The 18,607-nt window shown below is 41.6% G+C and overlaps 1 protein-coding gene across 1 annotated transcript in view; it reads right to left on the reverse strand.

The window, feature by feature from the left end:
• LOC143996292 (ferroportin-like) overlaps positions 1-12,490 on the reverse strand; it is a 72,284-nt gene extending 59,794 nt beyond the window's left edge. The window contains exons 1-2 of the mRNA XM_077491274.1: positions 12,369-12,490; positions 11,648-11,753 (exon numbers count right to left, since the gene is read on the reverse strand). Of these exons, the coding sequence (XP_077347400.1) occupies positions 11,648-11,744 (97 nt within the window). The 5' untranslated portion in view covers positions 11,745-11,753; positions 12,369-12,490. The remainder of the gene's footprint in view (positions 1-11,647; positions 11,754-12,368) is intronic.
• Between the last annotated feature and the right edge of the window lie 6,117 nt (positions 12,491-18,607).

Below are 18,607 nucleotides of genomic sequence, written 5' to 3' on the forward strand. Positions count from 1 at the left end.
CCTCCAAATACCTGAAGTATTGGCAGACGTGACCAAAGAGCTAGACCACTATTTCCAGGAGACTGACACACAGGAGTGCGACCCAGGGGTGCTATGGGAAGCCCACAAATATGTCCTACGTGGGGTCCTCATTAAACATGGGGTGCGCATTAAAAGGGAACGAAATGGACAGCTCACCAGTTTATTCTCCAACTTGGCCTCAGTAGAAGCAAAACACAAACATGCTCCCTCGCTGTCTTTAGGGACAGAGCTAAAGACACCACGCTCACAAATAACAGACTTACTACATTACAAAGCCAAGGCGGCGCTACAGTTTTGTAGCAAGATGTCTTATGAATCAGGAGACAAATGTGGGAAAAACCTAGCCAGATCGGTTAAAGAACTAAAATCAGCGTCCTACATTTCCCAGATAACCTGCCCCAATGGCATGAAGGCTACAATCCCGACACAAATTTCAAGTTTGGCGACTTTTACTCTGACCTCTACCACTTACAGAGCCCCAATTCTAGACAGGAAGACATAGACAGGTATATCACAGACTCCCAACTCCCATCACTCCCCACGGAGACTAAAGAACTATTAAATGTACCAATTACTTTAGAACAAATACAAGCAGCAGTGGGTTCCATGAAATTAGGCAAAGCCCCGGACCCTGGCGGTTACACCGCCCAGTACTACAAGACCTTTCACCCAATTCTAGGCCCACACATGGTGTCATTTTTCAATGCATTAAGGTCTGATGTTACAGCTACAGACCCATCTCACTTTTGAATGAAGACTTGAAGCTGTTCTCAAAGATACTAGCCACAAGACCAATACCTCCAGTCCCTAATACATCTCGACCTGGTTAGATTCATTCCTACCAGAGAAGCTAGGGACAACACCATAAAGGTGCTCAATATCCTCCACACTGCAAACTTCTCCAATATCCCTAGTATATTTGTGAACACCGATGCTGAGAAAGCCTTTGATCGGGTGAACTGGAACTTTATGTTCTCAGTTCTCCGACACATTGGGCTAGGAGACAGAATGATGAAATGGATAGGCAACATATACTAAAACCCCTAAGCCCAGGTAAAAGCAGAGTACTCTCGACCCCTTTTTCCATTGGGAATGGAACTAGACAGGGATGCCCCCTGTCCTCCCTCTTTGCATTATCCTTAGAACCATTTCTTTGTACAATAAGACTAAATCCAGGCATAACAGGACTCCAAATGGGCAGCACACATTGCAAGATATCAGCGTACGCAGATGATCCGTTATTCTCCCTAACAAATCCTAAGATCTCTTTACCAAACCTCCTACAAGAATTTAAACTCTACAGGGCACTTTCACACTTAAAGATAAACTTCTCAAAATCAGAGGCCATGGGCGTAACTGTTCCCCCTCATACTCTACTCGACCTGCAAACTAATTATCATTTTAAATGGACCACCATGGCTTTAAAATACCTTGGTACCAACATCCCTTCAGACATTTAATGGACGGTCAAGCTAAATTTCCCCCCCCTACTATCCAAGACCCGTACCCTACTAGAAAAGTGGCATACTGGCTACTATTCTTGGTTTGGTAGATGCAACCTCATTAAAATGAGCATACTACCCAAATGTATCTACCTCATCCAAACCCTTCTGATACAAATCCCACCCTCCTACTTCAAACAGGTACAGGCCTTCTTCACCCGATTCGTCTGGGCCCATAAAAAACCTACACTTAACCGGTCACAAATTACACTTCCCAAACACTACGGAGGATTAGCGTTACCTGACATTAGACGATATTACCTAGCCTCCTACATAGGACGCATACTTGATTGGAGACTTAATGGGACATCCAAACTCTGAGTACAATTTGAATAGCCCCAAACCCACATACCACTGAAAGGCGCACTTTGGTGTTACAGTGCTCTACCTTCAGAACTAAGGTCACATCCACTAATAGGCACCACATTGAGGCACAGCTACCTAATCACCAAACATCCCTTACATCCAAAAACTCCCCGCTGCTCCCAATACTTGGTCATCCGAACTTTGAACTGGGTCTTCACTCCACGGAATACGCCACTCTCAGAGACTCTAACTATGACCACGCAGCTAAATTTGCAATTAATGGTAAATAACCAATCATACTAGAACTGACTGATCCCACAGGAACCTTCCGACTTCCCTTTTGGAGTGCAGTAAAATTACACCACTTCCTCCATTCCATCCCTAGACCCCAAGACTTCGCACGTCAGGGGATGTCGTTTGAAGACCTTTGCTCGGGTACAGACTCGATGGCCCATACTCTATCCCAAACATATACCCTGCTGATTACTCCTAAAGATCAGTCGCATCTGCCCTGCCTGACAAGATGGGAAAGAGACCTAAATTGTACATTTTCAACAGTACAAAGACGGCGCATCATTACTTTCGCTCTCAAAACCTCCTTGTGCACTAAAATACAAGAGACAAATTTCAAGCTGCTTTCCCGTTGTTACCTAACACCCTCCAGGGTGCAGAGATGCTTACCTTCCACCTCAAATTAGTGCTGGCACTGTGGAGAGGAAGAGGGCATTCTGATCCATATTTTCTGGGCCTGCCCGGGGTCGAAGGACTTCTGGGGGGGAAGTCCGCCGCATCACTCAAAAATGTACTGAATATCCGGTCCCAGACGAGGCGGCTTTTTTCTTACTACATCACTCTAAGTTACTCTCCAAAACATCCAAAAAGTCACTGATATGCCATTTGCTTAATACAGCCAAGGCGTGCATACCCCTCCAATGGAAGCAACGCTCCCCACCGACCATTGCTCTCTGGTTACAAAAAAGTGGAAGAGGTGAGGAAAATGGAGGCACAAAAAAAAACAAGAGACCGTCAAGAAGACTTGGGACATATGGAGTGCCTTTTTCTACTCAGTTGAGGGACGGCGACTCATGGGGTCGCAAAGCGCCCTGCCCGCTCTCTTGACCACTGTCATGTTATCCCTCCCTCTTCTTTCCTTTACCCCCTCCCCCACCCTTTTCTTTTCTTCCCCTATTTTTTCTCTCTCTCTCTGTTATACTTCTCCCTCCTCACCCCCAAAAAAAGGTGAAAGAGTGAGGGGAGAGGGGACCCACTCTTTATAAGTACATGGAGGCCAGAGGGAGCGGACCCAATCGTAGACTTGTTTTTAATCCATATTGCCAGGTTAATGTATAAACTGTACCATGTCTTGTAAGTAACCATCATTGATGATTTTCATGGTCTGCTTATATGTATCTTATATGAACTGTGAGGACCTCTCCCCCATTTTGTTTTGGAGTTGAATAAAATATATGTTTGAAAAAAAAAAAGTTTTCTTCACATACATGGATCATAGTTGCAGTGCAATAAAACTTGGTATCAATTGGCACTAGCAGATCCACGGAATCGCCTAGTTGAACTCTTATTGCCTGAAACGGGCGCTATTACATGTAGAGCACCCAGTACTTCCTGGGAATCTTAGTAAATCAGCCCCAAAATGTATATTTTGCTGTATGCATTCCATTAGAGAGATTTTCCTTCATTTCTTGTCCTAGAGATGTTACAGGAAAGGAGTAGGAACTTTTACAAAGTGAAGGGAATTCTCCCCTTTGACACAGAGACAGACAGCAATAAAAACCTTACAGAGGTTCCAATATTTCCCCATTTGAAACAAAACTACATAAAATGTTTTCTCTATACAGACACTTTAATGTAATTGGCATTCTTCCCACTGACCACCAAAGTAATAGGGGCCCCATCTCTCACTGACCACAAGTACAAGGAGACCTTCTCTCAATGGCCAGCAATGAAGGGGATCCTCCGTCCACTCACCACCAGTATAATGGAGCCCTTCTCCCACTTACCTCCATTGTAATGGGGCCCTTTTTCTACTGAGCACCAGTGTAAAGAAGCATTTCACTGACTACCAAACCAAGGGGGCAGTTCAACACTGACCACCAATGGGAGTGAGCAATTTTCACCATAGGTTTCTTTTCTGCCCAACATTATTTCTTTAATTTCATTATCACTTTTGTTAATAAAATGTGTTCCTATTTAACTCCTTTTTAATCTTTAGTTTACCCTAATTATCTCTAACCTTTGCCCCTTAACAATTGTTTCCTATTGTTTTGAGTGTCGCATTAACAAAAGCACAAAAGTAAAAAAAAAAAAAGGTTTTTATTTGTAAATACGTACCAACAACAAATCATACAATCAAATGTATACTTTTTATCTACAGGAACAAGTGTGTGTTTTTTTTATTTAAGTTTTGTTATAATTTTTATCTATGGATTTACCAGTGTAATTGGGCCCTTTTTCTACTGACCACCAGTGTAATGGGGTCCTTCTTGCACTGACCACAAATGTAAAGGAGCATTTCATTTACTACCAAATCAAGGGGGCAATTCCCCACTGACCACCAACGTGAGAGAACACTTACATTTCCACTATCTAGGCTTCTTTTCTGCCCATAATTATTAGTTTAAATTTGTATTATTATCATTATTAACTGCTTGCCACCTGCCCACAGTAGTTTGACTTTGAGTGGATGGCAGCACCAGGCTGTACTTGTATGTTGCAGCTTTTTTTCAAGGTTTGGGGCGTGCATGCAAGTCCTCCCTGCTGACCTGTTCTGTGACTGGACAAAGCACAAGTTTGGCAACTGATTTCAGCCAATGATCTTGGCTGAAGTCAGATGATTGGCTGTGGTCAATCACGCACAGAGTTCTGTGTTTACAAAAACACAGAACTCTGTGTGTGATTTACAAAAACACAGAACTCTGTGTATTGTGAACAGCAGTCTGTTAGTTCATACAGATAGCAAAGTAAAACCAGCACAGATCACACACATTGATCATTGTATTAGTGTTGTATTAGTGTAAATTTTCAGTTAGGTTACCTCCCAGCCAGTGTCAGCTAGCGCTAGATTGCACGCTACACTATCACAGTCCCACTATATATTGCTGATCACTGCCACTACCAGCATAGTGTCATAGCTGCATAAATGCCATCATATACAGTGCACCCTGAAGGTATTCACAGAGCTTCACTTTTTCCACATTTTGTTTTGTTACACCCTTATTCCAAAATGGATTAACATCATTATTTTCCTCAAAATTCTACAAATACTATGCACATAATGACAACTTGAAAGAAATTAATTTGATATCTTTTCAAATTAATCAAAAATAAAAAACAGGAAAAAAAAATTCCATGTACATAAGTATTCACAGCCTTTGCTCAATACTTTTTTGAAGCACCTTTGGCACCAATTACAGCCTCAAGTCTTTTTGAGTATGATGCCAAGAGCTTGGCACACCTCTTTTTTGGCAGTTTCTCCCATTCTTCTTTGCAGGACCTCTGAAGCTCCATCAGGTTGGATGGGGAGCCTCTGTGCATAACCATTTTCAGATCTCTCTAGAGATGTTCAATCAGGTTCAAGTCTGGGCTCTGGCTGGGCCACTCAAGGACATTCACAGAGGTGTCCTGTAGCCACTCCTTTGTTATCTTGGCTGTGTGCTTAGGGTCGTTGTCCTGTTGGAAGATAAACCTTATCCCCAGTCTGAGGTCCAGAGTGGTCTGGAGCAGATTTTCATCAAGGACATTTCTGAACATTGCTGCATTCATCTTTCCCTCAATCCTGATAAGTCTCCCAGTTCCTGCCGCTGAAAAAAAATCTCCACAGCATGATGCTGCCATCACCATGCTTCACTGTAGGGATGGTATTGGCCAAGTGATGATTGGTGTCTGGTTTCCTCCAGACATGACATTCATCCATTCAGGCCAAAGAGTTCAATCTTTAGTTCATCATACCAGAGAATTTTCTTTCTCATGGTCTGAGTGTCCTTCAGGTGCTTTTTGGCAAACTCCAGGCGGGCTGTCATGTGCCTTTTACTGAGGAGTGGCTTCCGTCTCTCCACTCTACCATATAGGCCTGATTGGCGGAGTGCTGCATTGATGTTTGTTCTTCTGGAAGGTTCCCCTCCCTCCACAAAGAAATGCTGGAGCTCTGTCAGATTGAACATCGGGTTCTTGGTCACCTCCCTAAGGCCCTTCTCTCCAGATCGCTCAGTTTGGCTGGGTGGCCCGCTCTAGGAAAAGTCCCGGTGGTTCAAAACTTCTTCCATTTACAGATGATGAAGGACACTGTGCTCATTGGGACCTTCATTGCTGCAGAGATTTTTCTGTACCCTTCCCGAGATCTGTGAATTCATGGCTTGGTTTGTGATCTGAAATGCACGATTAACTGTAGGACCTTATATAGACAGGTTGTACCTTTCCAAATCATGTCCACTCAAATGAATTTACCACAGGTGGACTCCAATCAAGTTGTAGAAACATCTCAAGGATGTTCAGTGGAAACAGGATGCACCTGAGATTAATTTTTAGTGTCATGGCAAAGGCTGTGAATACTTATGTACTGCACATGTTATGTTGCCATTAAGGGATATTTTTTGTAGAATTTTGAGGAAAATAATGAATTTAATAAATTTTGGTATAAGGCTGGAACATAACAAAATGTGGAAAAAGTGAAGAACTGTGACTACTTTTCAGATGCAATGTATATCATAGTTTGTAGACGCTATAACTTTCGCACAAATCAAATTAGTATACACTCCTTGGATTTTTTCTTTTACCAAGGACATTTAGCAGAATACATTTTGGCCTACATTTATGAAGAAATTCGTTTTTTTGTTTTTTATTGGATAGGTTTTATAACAGAAAAAAAATATTAGGGTTTTCTTTTTTTTCAAATTTTTTGCTCTTTTTCTGTTTATATTGCAAAAAATAAAAATCCAGTCGTGATTAAATACCACCAAAAGAAAGCGTTATCTGTCTGAAAACAAAAAATGATAAAAATTTAATTTGTGTACAATGTTGCATAACCAAGCAATAGCCAGTTGACCACTTCAATACTAGAAACTTTCACCCCCTTTCTGCCCAGGCCCGTTATCCACGCTGTCGCACTTTAAATGACAATTGCGCAGTCATGCAACACTGTACCTATATGAAATGTTATCATTTTTTCCACACAAATAGAGCTTTCTTTTGGTGGTATTTAATCACCACTGGGTTTTTTTTTTTTTTTTTTACTAAACAAACGAAAAAAGACCAAAAGTTTTTTTAGTCTTGGTTTTAAAATGTAGTAAATAAGTAATTTCTTCCTCTCACTGATGGGCACGGATAGGCTGTACTGATCAGAAGGCACTGGGTAGGCACTGATAGGACTGCACTGATAATCAGGGCACTGATTATCTGTGTACATGTCCTCTGTCACACTTGCTGGTTACCAGCTGTCCTCTTCTTACGCTGTGACATCATTTGAGGCTGGCTATGACCCTAAGAACACTATCCCTACAGTCAAGCACAGACTTGGAAACATTATACTTGTGGACTAATTTTCTGCTGAAGATACAGACTGACTTTGCCACATTGAGGGGCCAATAAATGGGGTCATGTATTGTAAAATCTTGGATGAGAACCTTTTTCCCTTAGCCAGAACGCTGAAGATGAGACTTTCCGCATGACAATGACCCAAAACATACCTTCAAGGCAACAAAGGAGTGTCTCAAGAAGACGCACATTATGGTCATGGAGTGGCCTAGCCAGTCTCCAGACCTTAATCTTTTAGAAAGTTTTTGGAGGGAGCTAAAACTTCGAGTTACCAAGCGACAGCCAAGGAATTCGAGAAATATGTAAAAAACAGTAGGCCAAAATCCCTCCTGAGATGTGTGCAAACCTGGTCACTAACTACAAGAAACGTCTTACCTCTGTGCTTACCAACAAGGGTTTTTCCACCAAGTACTAAGCCATGTTTTGCTTGGGGATCAAATACTTATTTTACTCACTGAACTGCAACTCAATTTATAACATTTGTATCTTTTTTTTTTCTGGATTTTTGGTTGATATTCTGTCTCTATCATTTAAAATACACCTATGATAAAAAATTATAGACCCTTAATTTCTTTGTAAGTGGGCAAACTTACAAAATCAGCTGGGAATCAAATAAGTAATTTCCCCACTGTATGATTCCAAAGCCCTACATATCTGGTTAGGCTTTCATACCCTACTTCATGTATAAACTAACTTTGCATTCAAATTTCACATTTTTGACTTATGATACATCTTATCGGGATATTCAACCCCTCTCTGCATAAATATATCACAATATCTAGACAAATAGGGAAGCCTCTCCATATCATGGATCAATAAGATTTATGCAATAAAGAGGATTTTTTATTTCCAAATTATTTTACCATCTACAGGTCCTTCCACTCGTTCTTCCAAGACATCTTACAAATAGAACAATGCAAAATCGTGATATTTATCTGAGAATTCAGGAGGCCCAGGTTAGCCAGCCATAGTTTTTTTACATATATATGTAGGAAAAATTGTGCTTGGTGTATTTTGTTTACTGACATAAGGATCACATAATGTAAATACAGATTAATAGACATGAAGGATTGGTGGTACCAGATTTTACACAAATATTATTTAGAAGCACGAATAGGTTGGTTAGGAAGTCTTCACACAACGCATAATGAATCCTCCCCTCTGGGCCTACCTTGATATTATAGAACCTTCTCAGGTCACCATCTACAGATTATTTTGGCTTCCTTCATAACATTGTCATAAGCTTTTGGATCCACACTTGGATTACACTGCCATTTATTTGTACTAGCTTATGAAGGATCCTGGTGCCTTTTAATACTGGGCTTCTAAGAACAATAAATATACTCACCAATTGATTAGCATTCATCGGATCAGAAGATTTGAGAACTTCTGAAAGACCTGGAAGACCCATGTCTCTGAGTTATTCTACTATACCCAGAGTAGGCAGGTTAGGAGAAGCCCTGGCAGCACTTGGGGCATGAGAGCTAAACACCCCACACCTATGTGGATGTAACCAGCACATGTAGGTCTTGGATAGGACAGGAGGCAGGGAGGAGTAGACCTGCATTCAGGAAGAGCTGGCTGTGGTCTCTCTGTCCTTTATACCTTTTAGGCCAGGCAAAGTATTCCCTGTGTGAGGCTACTTCTCTGGAGGGTCCTGGCAGAGGTGTACCTAGCAAGAAGGTGACTACAGAGAGCACAGTCCTGTGACTGCTAATGACCCTGGGTAAAGAAGTGAAATGGTTGCTGGGGTGCTGCATATACTTTCACATGTGTCTCCTGTGGAAAATCCATTAAATGTAATTGACTTGTAGTGTCAAGTGACTCCGGAATGTATGTTCTAGTGATGTGACTATTATACGATTTGCTGAATTCCACCAGTAAAGTGCAGCAAACCATTTTTCCATGTAGAGATTCCTTCCCTTGGAGATATGAAGAGCAATGGCCAGAAATCTCATGTGGAGGCTTCAGGCATGAGGGATACTGTACTAGCAGGAGAGGAGCGGGTGTGGGGACCTGTGCACTTGGTGCCAACCACAAAGCTCCTCTTACAAACGGAATGCTTCTCTTTAAAGTGGCAAGTTGAAGTAAAAGTACTTTCGTTGCTGCAGTATAGTGTGGCGTACATGCCAGGATATCCAGGACATGAACCCAGAATTAACTAGCTTTGATAGATCTCCAACAAATCAAAACTGTGCTAAATCTTTCTTCAAGGATATGGTTCAAGAAGGGTCATTGTTGCCTGTGCTCACATTGTAGTGACAGCTCTGCTGTTCTGTATAATCACTGGGGTAGGCAATTGTCCCAGAAGACAGGCAAAAAAAAAAAACTGATAGAAAGTTCTAAACCTTATTCTGAACTACTGGCTAAGGTAAAAGTTTTTCTGGATGCACAGCACAACACATCCAGTGTATCAATCCTCTCCTGAACACAATCTTGCATAATTATCATTGCTCTAAGCATTCTTTACACTTTCCATTATTCCACAGTTTTATTGCATTCAATTATCGTAAGACCAAGACACAGATTTAAAATGTATGCATTGCTTAAAATATCTTAAAACTTAAGCCTGGTACACAGTATTTTTTCCGTTCAACCCAGCGGGTTGAACAAAAAAAAGGTCAGCTCCAGCCACTGTACTAATGATCCAACGTTGGTACAGCTATCTCCCCCGCTAAGCTGTTGTCTGACAGGACGACCTCCCCACTAGAACACTATGGTCAGTGTTCTCAAATGGTCGGCTGCTGGTTTTCCAACATGCTTGTCCGACAGAAGTTGATCAAATGGCAGGCTTCTGTTGGACTGGCTGCCATACACATAGGTCAAATGTCAGCTGTTTTTATTAAACTGGCCGATGTTGCCTGGCATTCGGCCCATGTGAAAGGGGCTTTAGGCTGCCCATTGTCATATGACGTCTCCCATTCTGGTCGGGCGTCATATGATGTCCTCCACTTCCTGGCGGTATGGGGGCACCCGCATTCGCCCCCGCTGTGTCACAGAGGAGCCGATTCATGTGCCCAGTTGCCGTGATGTCTGCTGGCATTCGCAATCGTTCGTTCAGGACTGTGGATCTTTAACTTTTGCACAAACCAATCAATATACGCTTATTGTGATTTTTTTTTTTTATATACCCAAAATATGAAGAATACATATCAGCCAAAACTGAGGAAAACTGTTTTTGAGAAGTTATTATAGCAAAAAGTAAAAAAATATTGTATTGAACTTGTTGCTCTTTTGTTTATAGCACAAAAAAATTAAAACCGCATACCACCAAAAGAAAGCTCTATTTGTGGGGGAAAAAATTATGAAAGTTTCATATGGGTACAATGTTGCATGACCGCGCAATTGTCATTCAGAGTGGGACAGTGCTGAAAACAGAAAATTGGTCTGGGCAAGAAGGGGGTGAAAATGCCCTGTATTGGAGTGGTTAAAATCAAATTAATTCCTCCATCCACACAATCAAGGCAGATAGAGGAATCCTCCCCTATGGGGCATTGTATTGTGACAGCAGGACTCTCCGCTGTCATACTACACTCATCAGCAGCTGAAGCCAGCTGGTCGAGAAACATTTCCAAACAAGCCCGTTCAACAGTAGTCAAACTAACGATCGACTTCTGTTGAGCAGACACGTCCACACATGGATTGTCATTCCCTGATGAATCGGTTGAATTTCAGTCCATCTATGTCCAGCTTAAGAAAAGATTTAATATATATATATATATATATATATATATTGCTTAAAAATCCTATTCTCTTACAAAACATATTTGCTACGGTAACCCCCTATACCTGCCCATACGCCACTGCAAAATTGCACAATGGGGGTTGTTTACGAAAGGTAAATCCACTTTGCACTACAAGTGCACTTGGAAGTGCAGTCACTCTAAATCTAAGGGGTAGATCTGAAATGAGGGGAGGCTCTGCTGATTTTATCATCCAACCATGTGCAAGCTAAAATGCTGTTTTTTATTTTCCTTGCATGTCCCCCTCGGACCTACAGCGACTTTAATTTCAAGTGCACTTGCAGAGCAAAGTGGATTTTCCTTTAGTAAATAACTCCCATTGTGTCACTCATTGTTGATAACCTATAAAATGTCATAAATAATGTTTATGAGTAATGCTTATTAACAACTACACCGTTCCAGGCCAAAAAACTATTTTCATTATGAACATGCTGAAACAGTTTACATTAAATGTATACAGTATATATATATATATATATATATATATATTTATATATATATTTAACAAGAAGAAACATTAATATTTACCAAGTACTTTCTTCTTGTCTTTAGCTTTGGTGGTAGGGAGCTGCCCTTGTGTCCTTTCATCTCCCGGACCCTCTATTTCTTCTAATTCCTCCAGCATTGCAGATCACTATATAAAAGTAAAACACTCAATTCAATTTCCATGCAGTTTAAAGAACACAGAGCAGACACAGCTGAGAAAATGTGTTTAGGTTTAGGAAATGATATGTGCATTGTGGACTTAGGATAACAATATCAGCCATTTATGGGGATACACATACAAAAAAAAATCAAACAAAATACATTAACTAATTAACATTATTTTTGACCTTGTGTCTTTGCTCTTTCAGAGGAACATTACAGGCAAACAGAACACACTAATTTATTGCTAATGTAGATTTATAACAAAAACTCTACAAACACCATTTCTAAAAAAAAAAAAAAAAAAAAAAAAAGAATGTCATATTTTAACTCTGTGCAATTATATTTAGTAATACAGATACGGGAAATAGATGTGTACAAACCCCTGAATGCCAAAACGATATACTAATTTATGTAATCACATACTAGTTAACTAGATTTTATTTTCAGATTAACTGGACAAGATCCCAAACAAAACCCCAGTAGTTGGTTTAAAGAAAATAAAACAGTTAAAATAAATGTTATATTGACCTATAGCAAACTATCAGAGTTTCTACCATACACAGCACTTAAAAAGAAAGAACGCTCTTCCGGTGGTACTTACCATAAGCAGGCAGATTCAGTACTCTCATGTGTCCTAATGTGATTTTTCAAACTGTCACCGAAAACAGTTTGATAATTGGAGAGAAGCCCTCCCAGGCATGGAAAGATGAAATTTTCCCAAAAAAAAAAAAAAAAAAAAAAAGAAGGTGAAGAAAAAGAAAAAAAAAAGAGATGAGATCACTTTATGAAACTTACATGGACACTTGCTAATATGTACCCCATTGTGTAAAAATGCTGGAGGTGCAAATGTTTCATGTTTGTTGTGAAAAGGAGAGCCAGCACTTTCTGTCACACGTGACAGGCTAGTACAATGTGCTGTATCTGGGGTCATTCTGAACTATGGGAATGCAGTGTGGCTGGAGACAGGCTATGCATTAGGCTGCCTGGGATTTCATTTATGCAACACAATGGGGGGTTAGAAAGCTGGCTTGAAGCACGCAATCACTGAATTATAGGGGGGCTCTCGTACTCTACTGCATTTGCTGCTACTACGTCACTCACACAGAGAATTACCAGCAGTTTGAGACCTATAAGTGCTTTGAATTTTTTTTTTTTTATTCAACATTTTTTCCAGATTCTAATTTAAAATTCAATTGATCACAAATATTCAAAGTTACAAGTGTTTGTTGTTTTGGGTTGGCTTCTCAATTTGCAACTAAATGTTTGATCCTAAAGTTGACCAGTTAGTTTTAAATTAAAAGTAACATAAAAAATTATGTATACAGTTCTGTGCAAAAGTTGAAGGCAGGTGTGAGGAAATGCTGTAAAATAGGAATGTTTTCAAAAATATATTTTTTAATTTTTTTTTTTTTAAATCAATTTACAAAATGCAAAGTGAGTGAACAGAAGAAAAATATAAATCAAATAAATATTTGATGTGACTACCCTTTGGCTTTAAACCATCATCTATTCGTACACTTACACAAAGTCAGGGATTTTGTAGGATTAGAGTAAGGTGTATGATTAACCAATTATACAAGCAGGTGTTAATGACCATTAATTTCATATGTACGTAGCAAGGTCTCGGGGTCCCCAGAGGCCTAATGGTGACCTTAAGGGTTAGAGAAAGCTGACAACCTTCTTTGTAGAATGGGTTACCAGGCATGGTGGGTGTGATGCAAGAAGAAATGATGGGCGCCAGCCACTTTTGAACTTTTGAATGCGAACAAGAGATTTATTGTCTCTTAACAGAACTGTGGGAGGGTGCGTTAGGGCCAGGGCACCTTTGAGTAGATGCAATGATAATTGGCAGACTCTGAGACTTCTATAGGTAGACAGATATACAGAAAAACCTTGGATTGCGAGCATAATTCGTTCCGGAAGCATGCTTTTAATCCAAAGCGCTTGTATATCAAAGAAAATTTTCTCATAAGAAATAATGAAAACTCAAATGATTTGTTCCACAACCTTTTATTCATAAGTCCTTCAGTTTATAGTCCATATAAAAGGATTATAGCAATGTGATAAGTTGTGTAATCATAAAATGTCCCTCCACAAATGGAAGCCTCCACAAGCAGCAGGCGCTACAGAATATAAAAGAGAAGAGAGGCGCCTCCAAGTGTAGTAATGTGGTTACATTTAATGAAGGTACAACATTTAGCAACTCACATGATTGATGCTGTCCACATAGACCATCGCCCGCTCCACTGGCTCTCACCGCTGTCAGTCTGCAATCGTGACTGGGAAGACTACCCTGCAGTAGAGCGATTTGAAAGCGAGGCTCGAGCCGCTTGTGGAGAGCAGCGTGGAAGGGATGACGCTAATTGCGGTGAAGAGGATGGTATATGTGGACAGCTTTACCCCGGATGCCTGCATACTTGGATGTGCCTGTTTTAATTATCAACCATGTGAGTTTACTAAATGATGTACTTTTATTAAATGTAACCATATTGCTACACTTAGAGGCACCTCTCTTCTCTTTTATACTCAGTTCTGATGTGACGCTACTTGTATATCAAGACATCGCTTGTATATCAAGTCAAAATGTATTAAAACATTTTGCTTGTCTTGCAAAACGCTCTCAAACCAAGTTACTCTCAAACCAAGGTTTTACTGTACAGTGGTAGGCCTCCAGCCAGATAACGCTTCTGCATAGGTAGGACCACTGTCTCCTATGGCAACTAATCTTGCAACAGTCACTAAAGGTAGTTGTACATAACTCTTGGTAACACAGAATAGTTCTTCTCTTATCTCACAGTATCCCACTGTAGATTTTCACTCACTGAGCTCCCAGTCTCTCTCTAGTCTCTCGCTCAGGGGATCCAGTTTTCACTGGATCCCCTGAGATCTTCCACAGCTATCCCGCTGTATACTCCTCCTCAAGCATCACCCCCGCTATCCTGCTGGGTCCCTGGATTGGCACTTGCTGATGCTTTCCCACTTCTTCACACCGTCCCCGGCTGGCGAGAAGACTGCTCTGGTACATGCTTCAGCTTACTCATAGTAGTCTCCGGTAGTAAGATGGATGGTCCCTTAGTAGTGACAGCTTCTTTTCTACACCTAAACACAACTGGTTCCCCGTCTGGCTGAACCTTTTAAACTCAGTTGGACTCCAATCCTGCAGTCCCAACCCTCCTGCTTCTCCTGCTCCTGGATAGGCCTCAGGCAGCCTAGCAGCCAGGTATCCCCGGGATAGGCCTCAGGCTTCTGGCCTAGCAACCAGGGGCGACATAACATACGTCCATCCAGACAGCCGTCCAGGTGGCACAGAGCCCCGATCACTTGACTCCACCCAAATAAATAGGCTCTCCCAGCAGGCCAAGGGACTAAAAGAACCCCTCCGCCAATTGGCTGAGACACTCCATCCATTTATGATCTGACCTGGCTAAGCCTCTGTCAATCCAATGTCTCCAGTACAGTACCACCTAGTGACAGAAGAGAAAAGGTGCAGCAATTCCAGAATATAGGGAGGAATCAGTGGTTCTTCTATCAATTAGCCAGGACAATTACTACCTGGCAAACTAATGTAACGGTACCCCCCTTGAGAGCTGCTGATTGACTTTATACCCCACTAGTTACCCCGACTCTGCAGATCCTCTCTTACCTCTGACACCTTGGGTTCCATTCTGCAATGTGACTTTAGAAATGAGAAACTCACACAGTATCAATGAACCACTCAGAAAAGTTTACTAAAATAAGTAATCGAACACAATGAAGAGCACGAATATAAACACAAATTATAATTGACAATTGTTATCACTTAATGCATATATATTTTTGACTTATAACCTTATATTCACTTTAGGAATATATGTAAACAGGTGTACAGAGGGATAAGTACTCAATATCTTCAAAACATGTATTAAATACCTTCCCCCTGAGGCCTCAACACACAGACCAAAATGCAGCATATATTCTTCGCAATCAAGAACACAGTGTAAAGTCTAGCATATACTCAATGGCTCCCCCTAGGCCAGTGATGGTGAACCTTGGCACCCCAGATGATTTGGAACTACATTTCCCATGGTGCTTAACTACACCGCAGAGAGCATGAGCATCATGAGAAATGTAGTTCCAAAACATCTGGAGTGCCAAGGTTCACCATCACTGCCCTACGCTATAATTCAGAGTTCAACTTATAAGTAGAGCAACAATGCTTGGTAAAAGAGGAAGATGATGAAAGTTCTTTCAACTCCAGATATCTCCAGCTAGCCTGATGTTTAAACCGCACTATTTGTAATCCACAAAGGCAAAGGAAACGAAATGACTGTAGAACAAAATATATGCAGATGACTGCTTAACTGAAGAAATATCACCACTTGTAGATTCCTCCTTACATGTGACTCCAATAGCTGTGAGGTTCTGTCTGGACTCCCCTCCTGGTGTCTCCGTCTGGTAAAGATGGCGCTGCTGCACTGTGCTGCAACTCCCGGTGGGCTGAAGTGCAGTGGCTTCATAGTTACATAGTTAGTAAGGTTGAATAAAGACACCAGTCCATCCAGTTCAACCTGAGTGTAAAAGGACCAGCATGTACACCTTGTACACTCGCATCAGTCCTTACCCTCAAGGAGCCCACGATCCAAGGTCACCATTCATATACTAGGGTCAATTTTGGACAGAAACCAATTAACCTACCTGCATGTCTTTGGAGTGTGGGAGGAAACCAGAGTACCCAGAGGAAACCCACGCAGGCACAGGGAGAACATGCAAACTCCAGGCAGGTAGTGTTGTGGTTGGGATTAGAACCAGTGACCCTTCATACTGCTAGACGAGAGTGCTAAGCACTACACCACTGTGCCTTCCCGTTGCTCTAAAGCGCAGGCTGTACTCCGAGATCCTTCAGAAATGGGCGATCCTGCTCTCCACTGTATAGGCCGCAGTCTCTCACTCCTAGTCACACACAGACCTCCTGCTGGCAGGTGTTGAATGGCGTCCAGAGAGGCTGAAAGCAGGCCACGCTGGTCCTTTTATCCCTCCTTCCATAAGTCAGTGCTGCGCGGTTTGCATGGTCTCTTCTGTAGTTCAGGGCTGATCCAGCTAACAGAGTCAATTCCTCCTCCAAACAATATCTCCCACAATACTTTGCTGCATTCCTTCTCAAGGAATAAGGAAAAGCCCTAACAGAGCCCAGCAGCCACTAGAGGGAGCCAAACTCATTTGAAACAACAACAACCGTTCAACTATAATAACCATAGTAGCAAACCCTTGGCTACACTAAATTTGTTAGCAACCCTGTCTAAACACCAGGTGCTACATGTAGGTCAAAACACAGTCATTATTGAAACAGAAACAGCTGTGTAGGAGAATTAAAACTGGGTAAGGAACAGCCAAACTCTGCTACTAAGGTGAGGTTGTGAGAGACAGTTTCATGTCACAGGTCATACACCATGACAAGACTGAGCACAGCAACAAGACATGAGGTAGTTATACTGCATCAGCCTCTCCCAAAGATTTCAAAGCAGACAGGGGTTTTAAGATGTGCTGTTCAAGCTCTTTTGAAGAAACACAAAGAAAACGGGCAATGTTGAGGACCGTAGACACATCGGACGGCCAAGGAAAAAAAGTGATTCTAAAGGTTGTAATTTTTAAAAGAAAAAATAACAAACATTTTATTATTGTCATTCCCTGTTGCTAATCCCATCTGTAACTGGAGCTGAAGATATGTTCTCTGGTCTATAATTTTAGATGGTTTGTATGTTTTAAAGATTTGTTTTATATATATCTTGGTTATGTATAACTTTTGTACAGTACCATGAAAGTCCAAAATAGCCTCAAACTACTTCTTTCTCTAAGGCCGCGTACACACGGGCGGATTGTATGGCCTACTTAGTCCGTCATACAATCCGACGGACAGTCCGTCATACTTTCGAATGAACGGACTTGACCACACACGGATGCACAAACAGTCCGTCGAAAGCTTGTGCGATGACGTGTACAGCACGTACGACGGGACTAGAAATAGGAAGTCCAATACACAGCAATGCACCCTTCCGCCGTGTAAATCCTTTCTGAGCATGCGCCATTCTTAGTCCGTCGAACTAGCCTACTGACGAGCGGATTGTCCGCTGAAACCAAAGTATGACGGACAGAATTACGGAAAAAATCCGAAATACTTAGTACGCCAGACTGCACGCTGAAAAAGTCAGCTGAAGCCCACACACGAGCGGACTGTCCGCTGAAATGTGTTTCGACAGACTAAGTAGGCCATACAGTCCGCCCGTGTGTACGCGGCCTAAGAAAAACAGAAATGGAAGGCATGCACACCTAGTGCATTACCAGAGAAAATGTAATAAGATATTTTTGTATAAAAATGGGTACTCACAAAATGCAACTGACAAAAGGCCATAAACACAGTGTATGGACATGCACAGAACACGGGATACAGCTCACGCATTTTGGGAGCGCACTCCCTTCCTCTTTCTCTATTTCACTAGGACGTAGGTACCATTTTTTCTTTGCATCTTATTTTTTGGCACTCCCTTTTTTCCTAAACAAAACATATTATACTTTTAAAACAATAGTTTTGCACAGAGCCGCACCGATCCTCTTGTTTTTGGGTCCTACATCTGAGATCCTGGTTCCTCCCCCCTGCTGAGTGCCTCCCAGGACTGTCTTTTATTGGGGGGGGGCAATGGGGAAGATTCCCGAGGCCCGGTCATGGTTTGGGGGCCCAAAGCAGCTGCCCTTTGAGCCTGCACTGCCCACAAATTGGGGCTCCGTTTGCACCGCAGAAGGACCGTGTACCCACACTGTATACAGTCAGGACAGGAGAAGGGCAGCAGCAGACTGTGCTGTATATTA

Source organism: Lithobates pipiens, unplaced genomic scaffold, assembly GCF_037356315.1.
Source record: "Lithobates pipiens isolate NorthernLeopardFrog02 unplaced genomic scaffold, aLitPip1_a1.2 Scaffold_19, whole genome shotgun sequence".
NCBI lineage: Eukaryota > Metazoa > Chordata > Amphibia > Anura > Ranidae > Lithobates > Lithobates pipiens.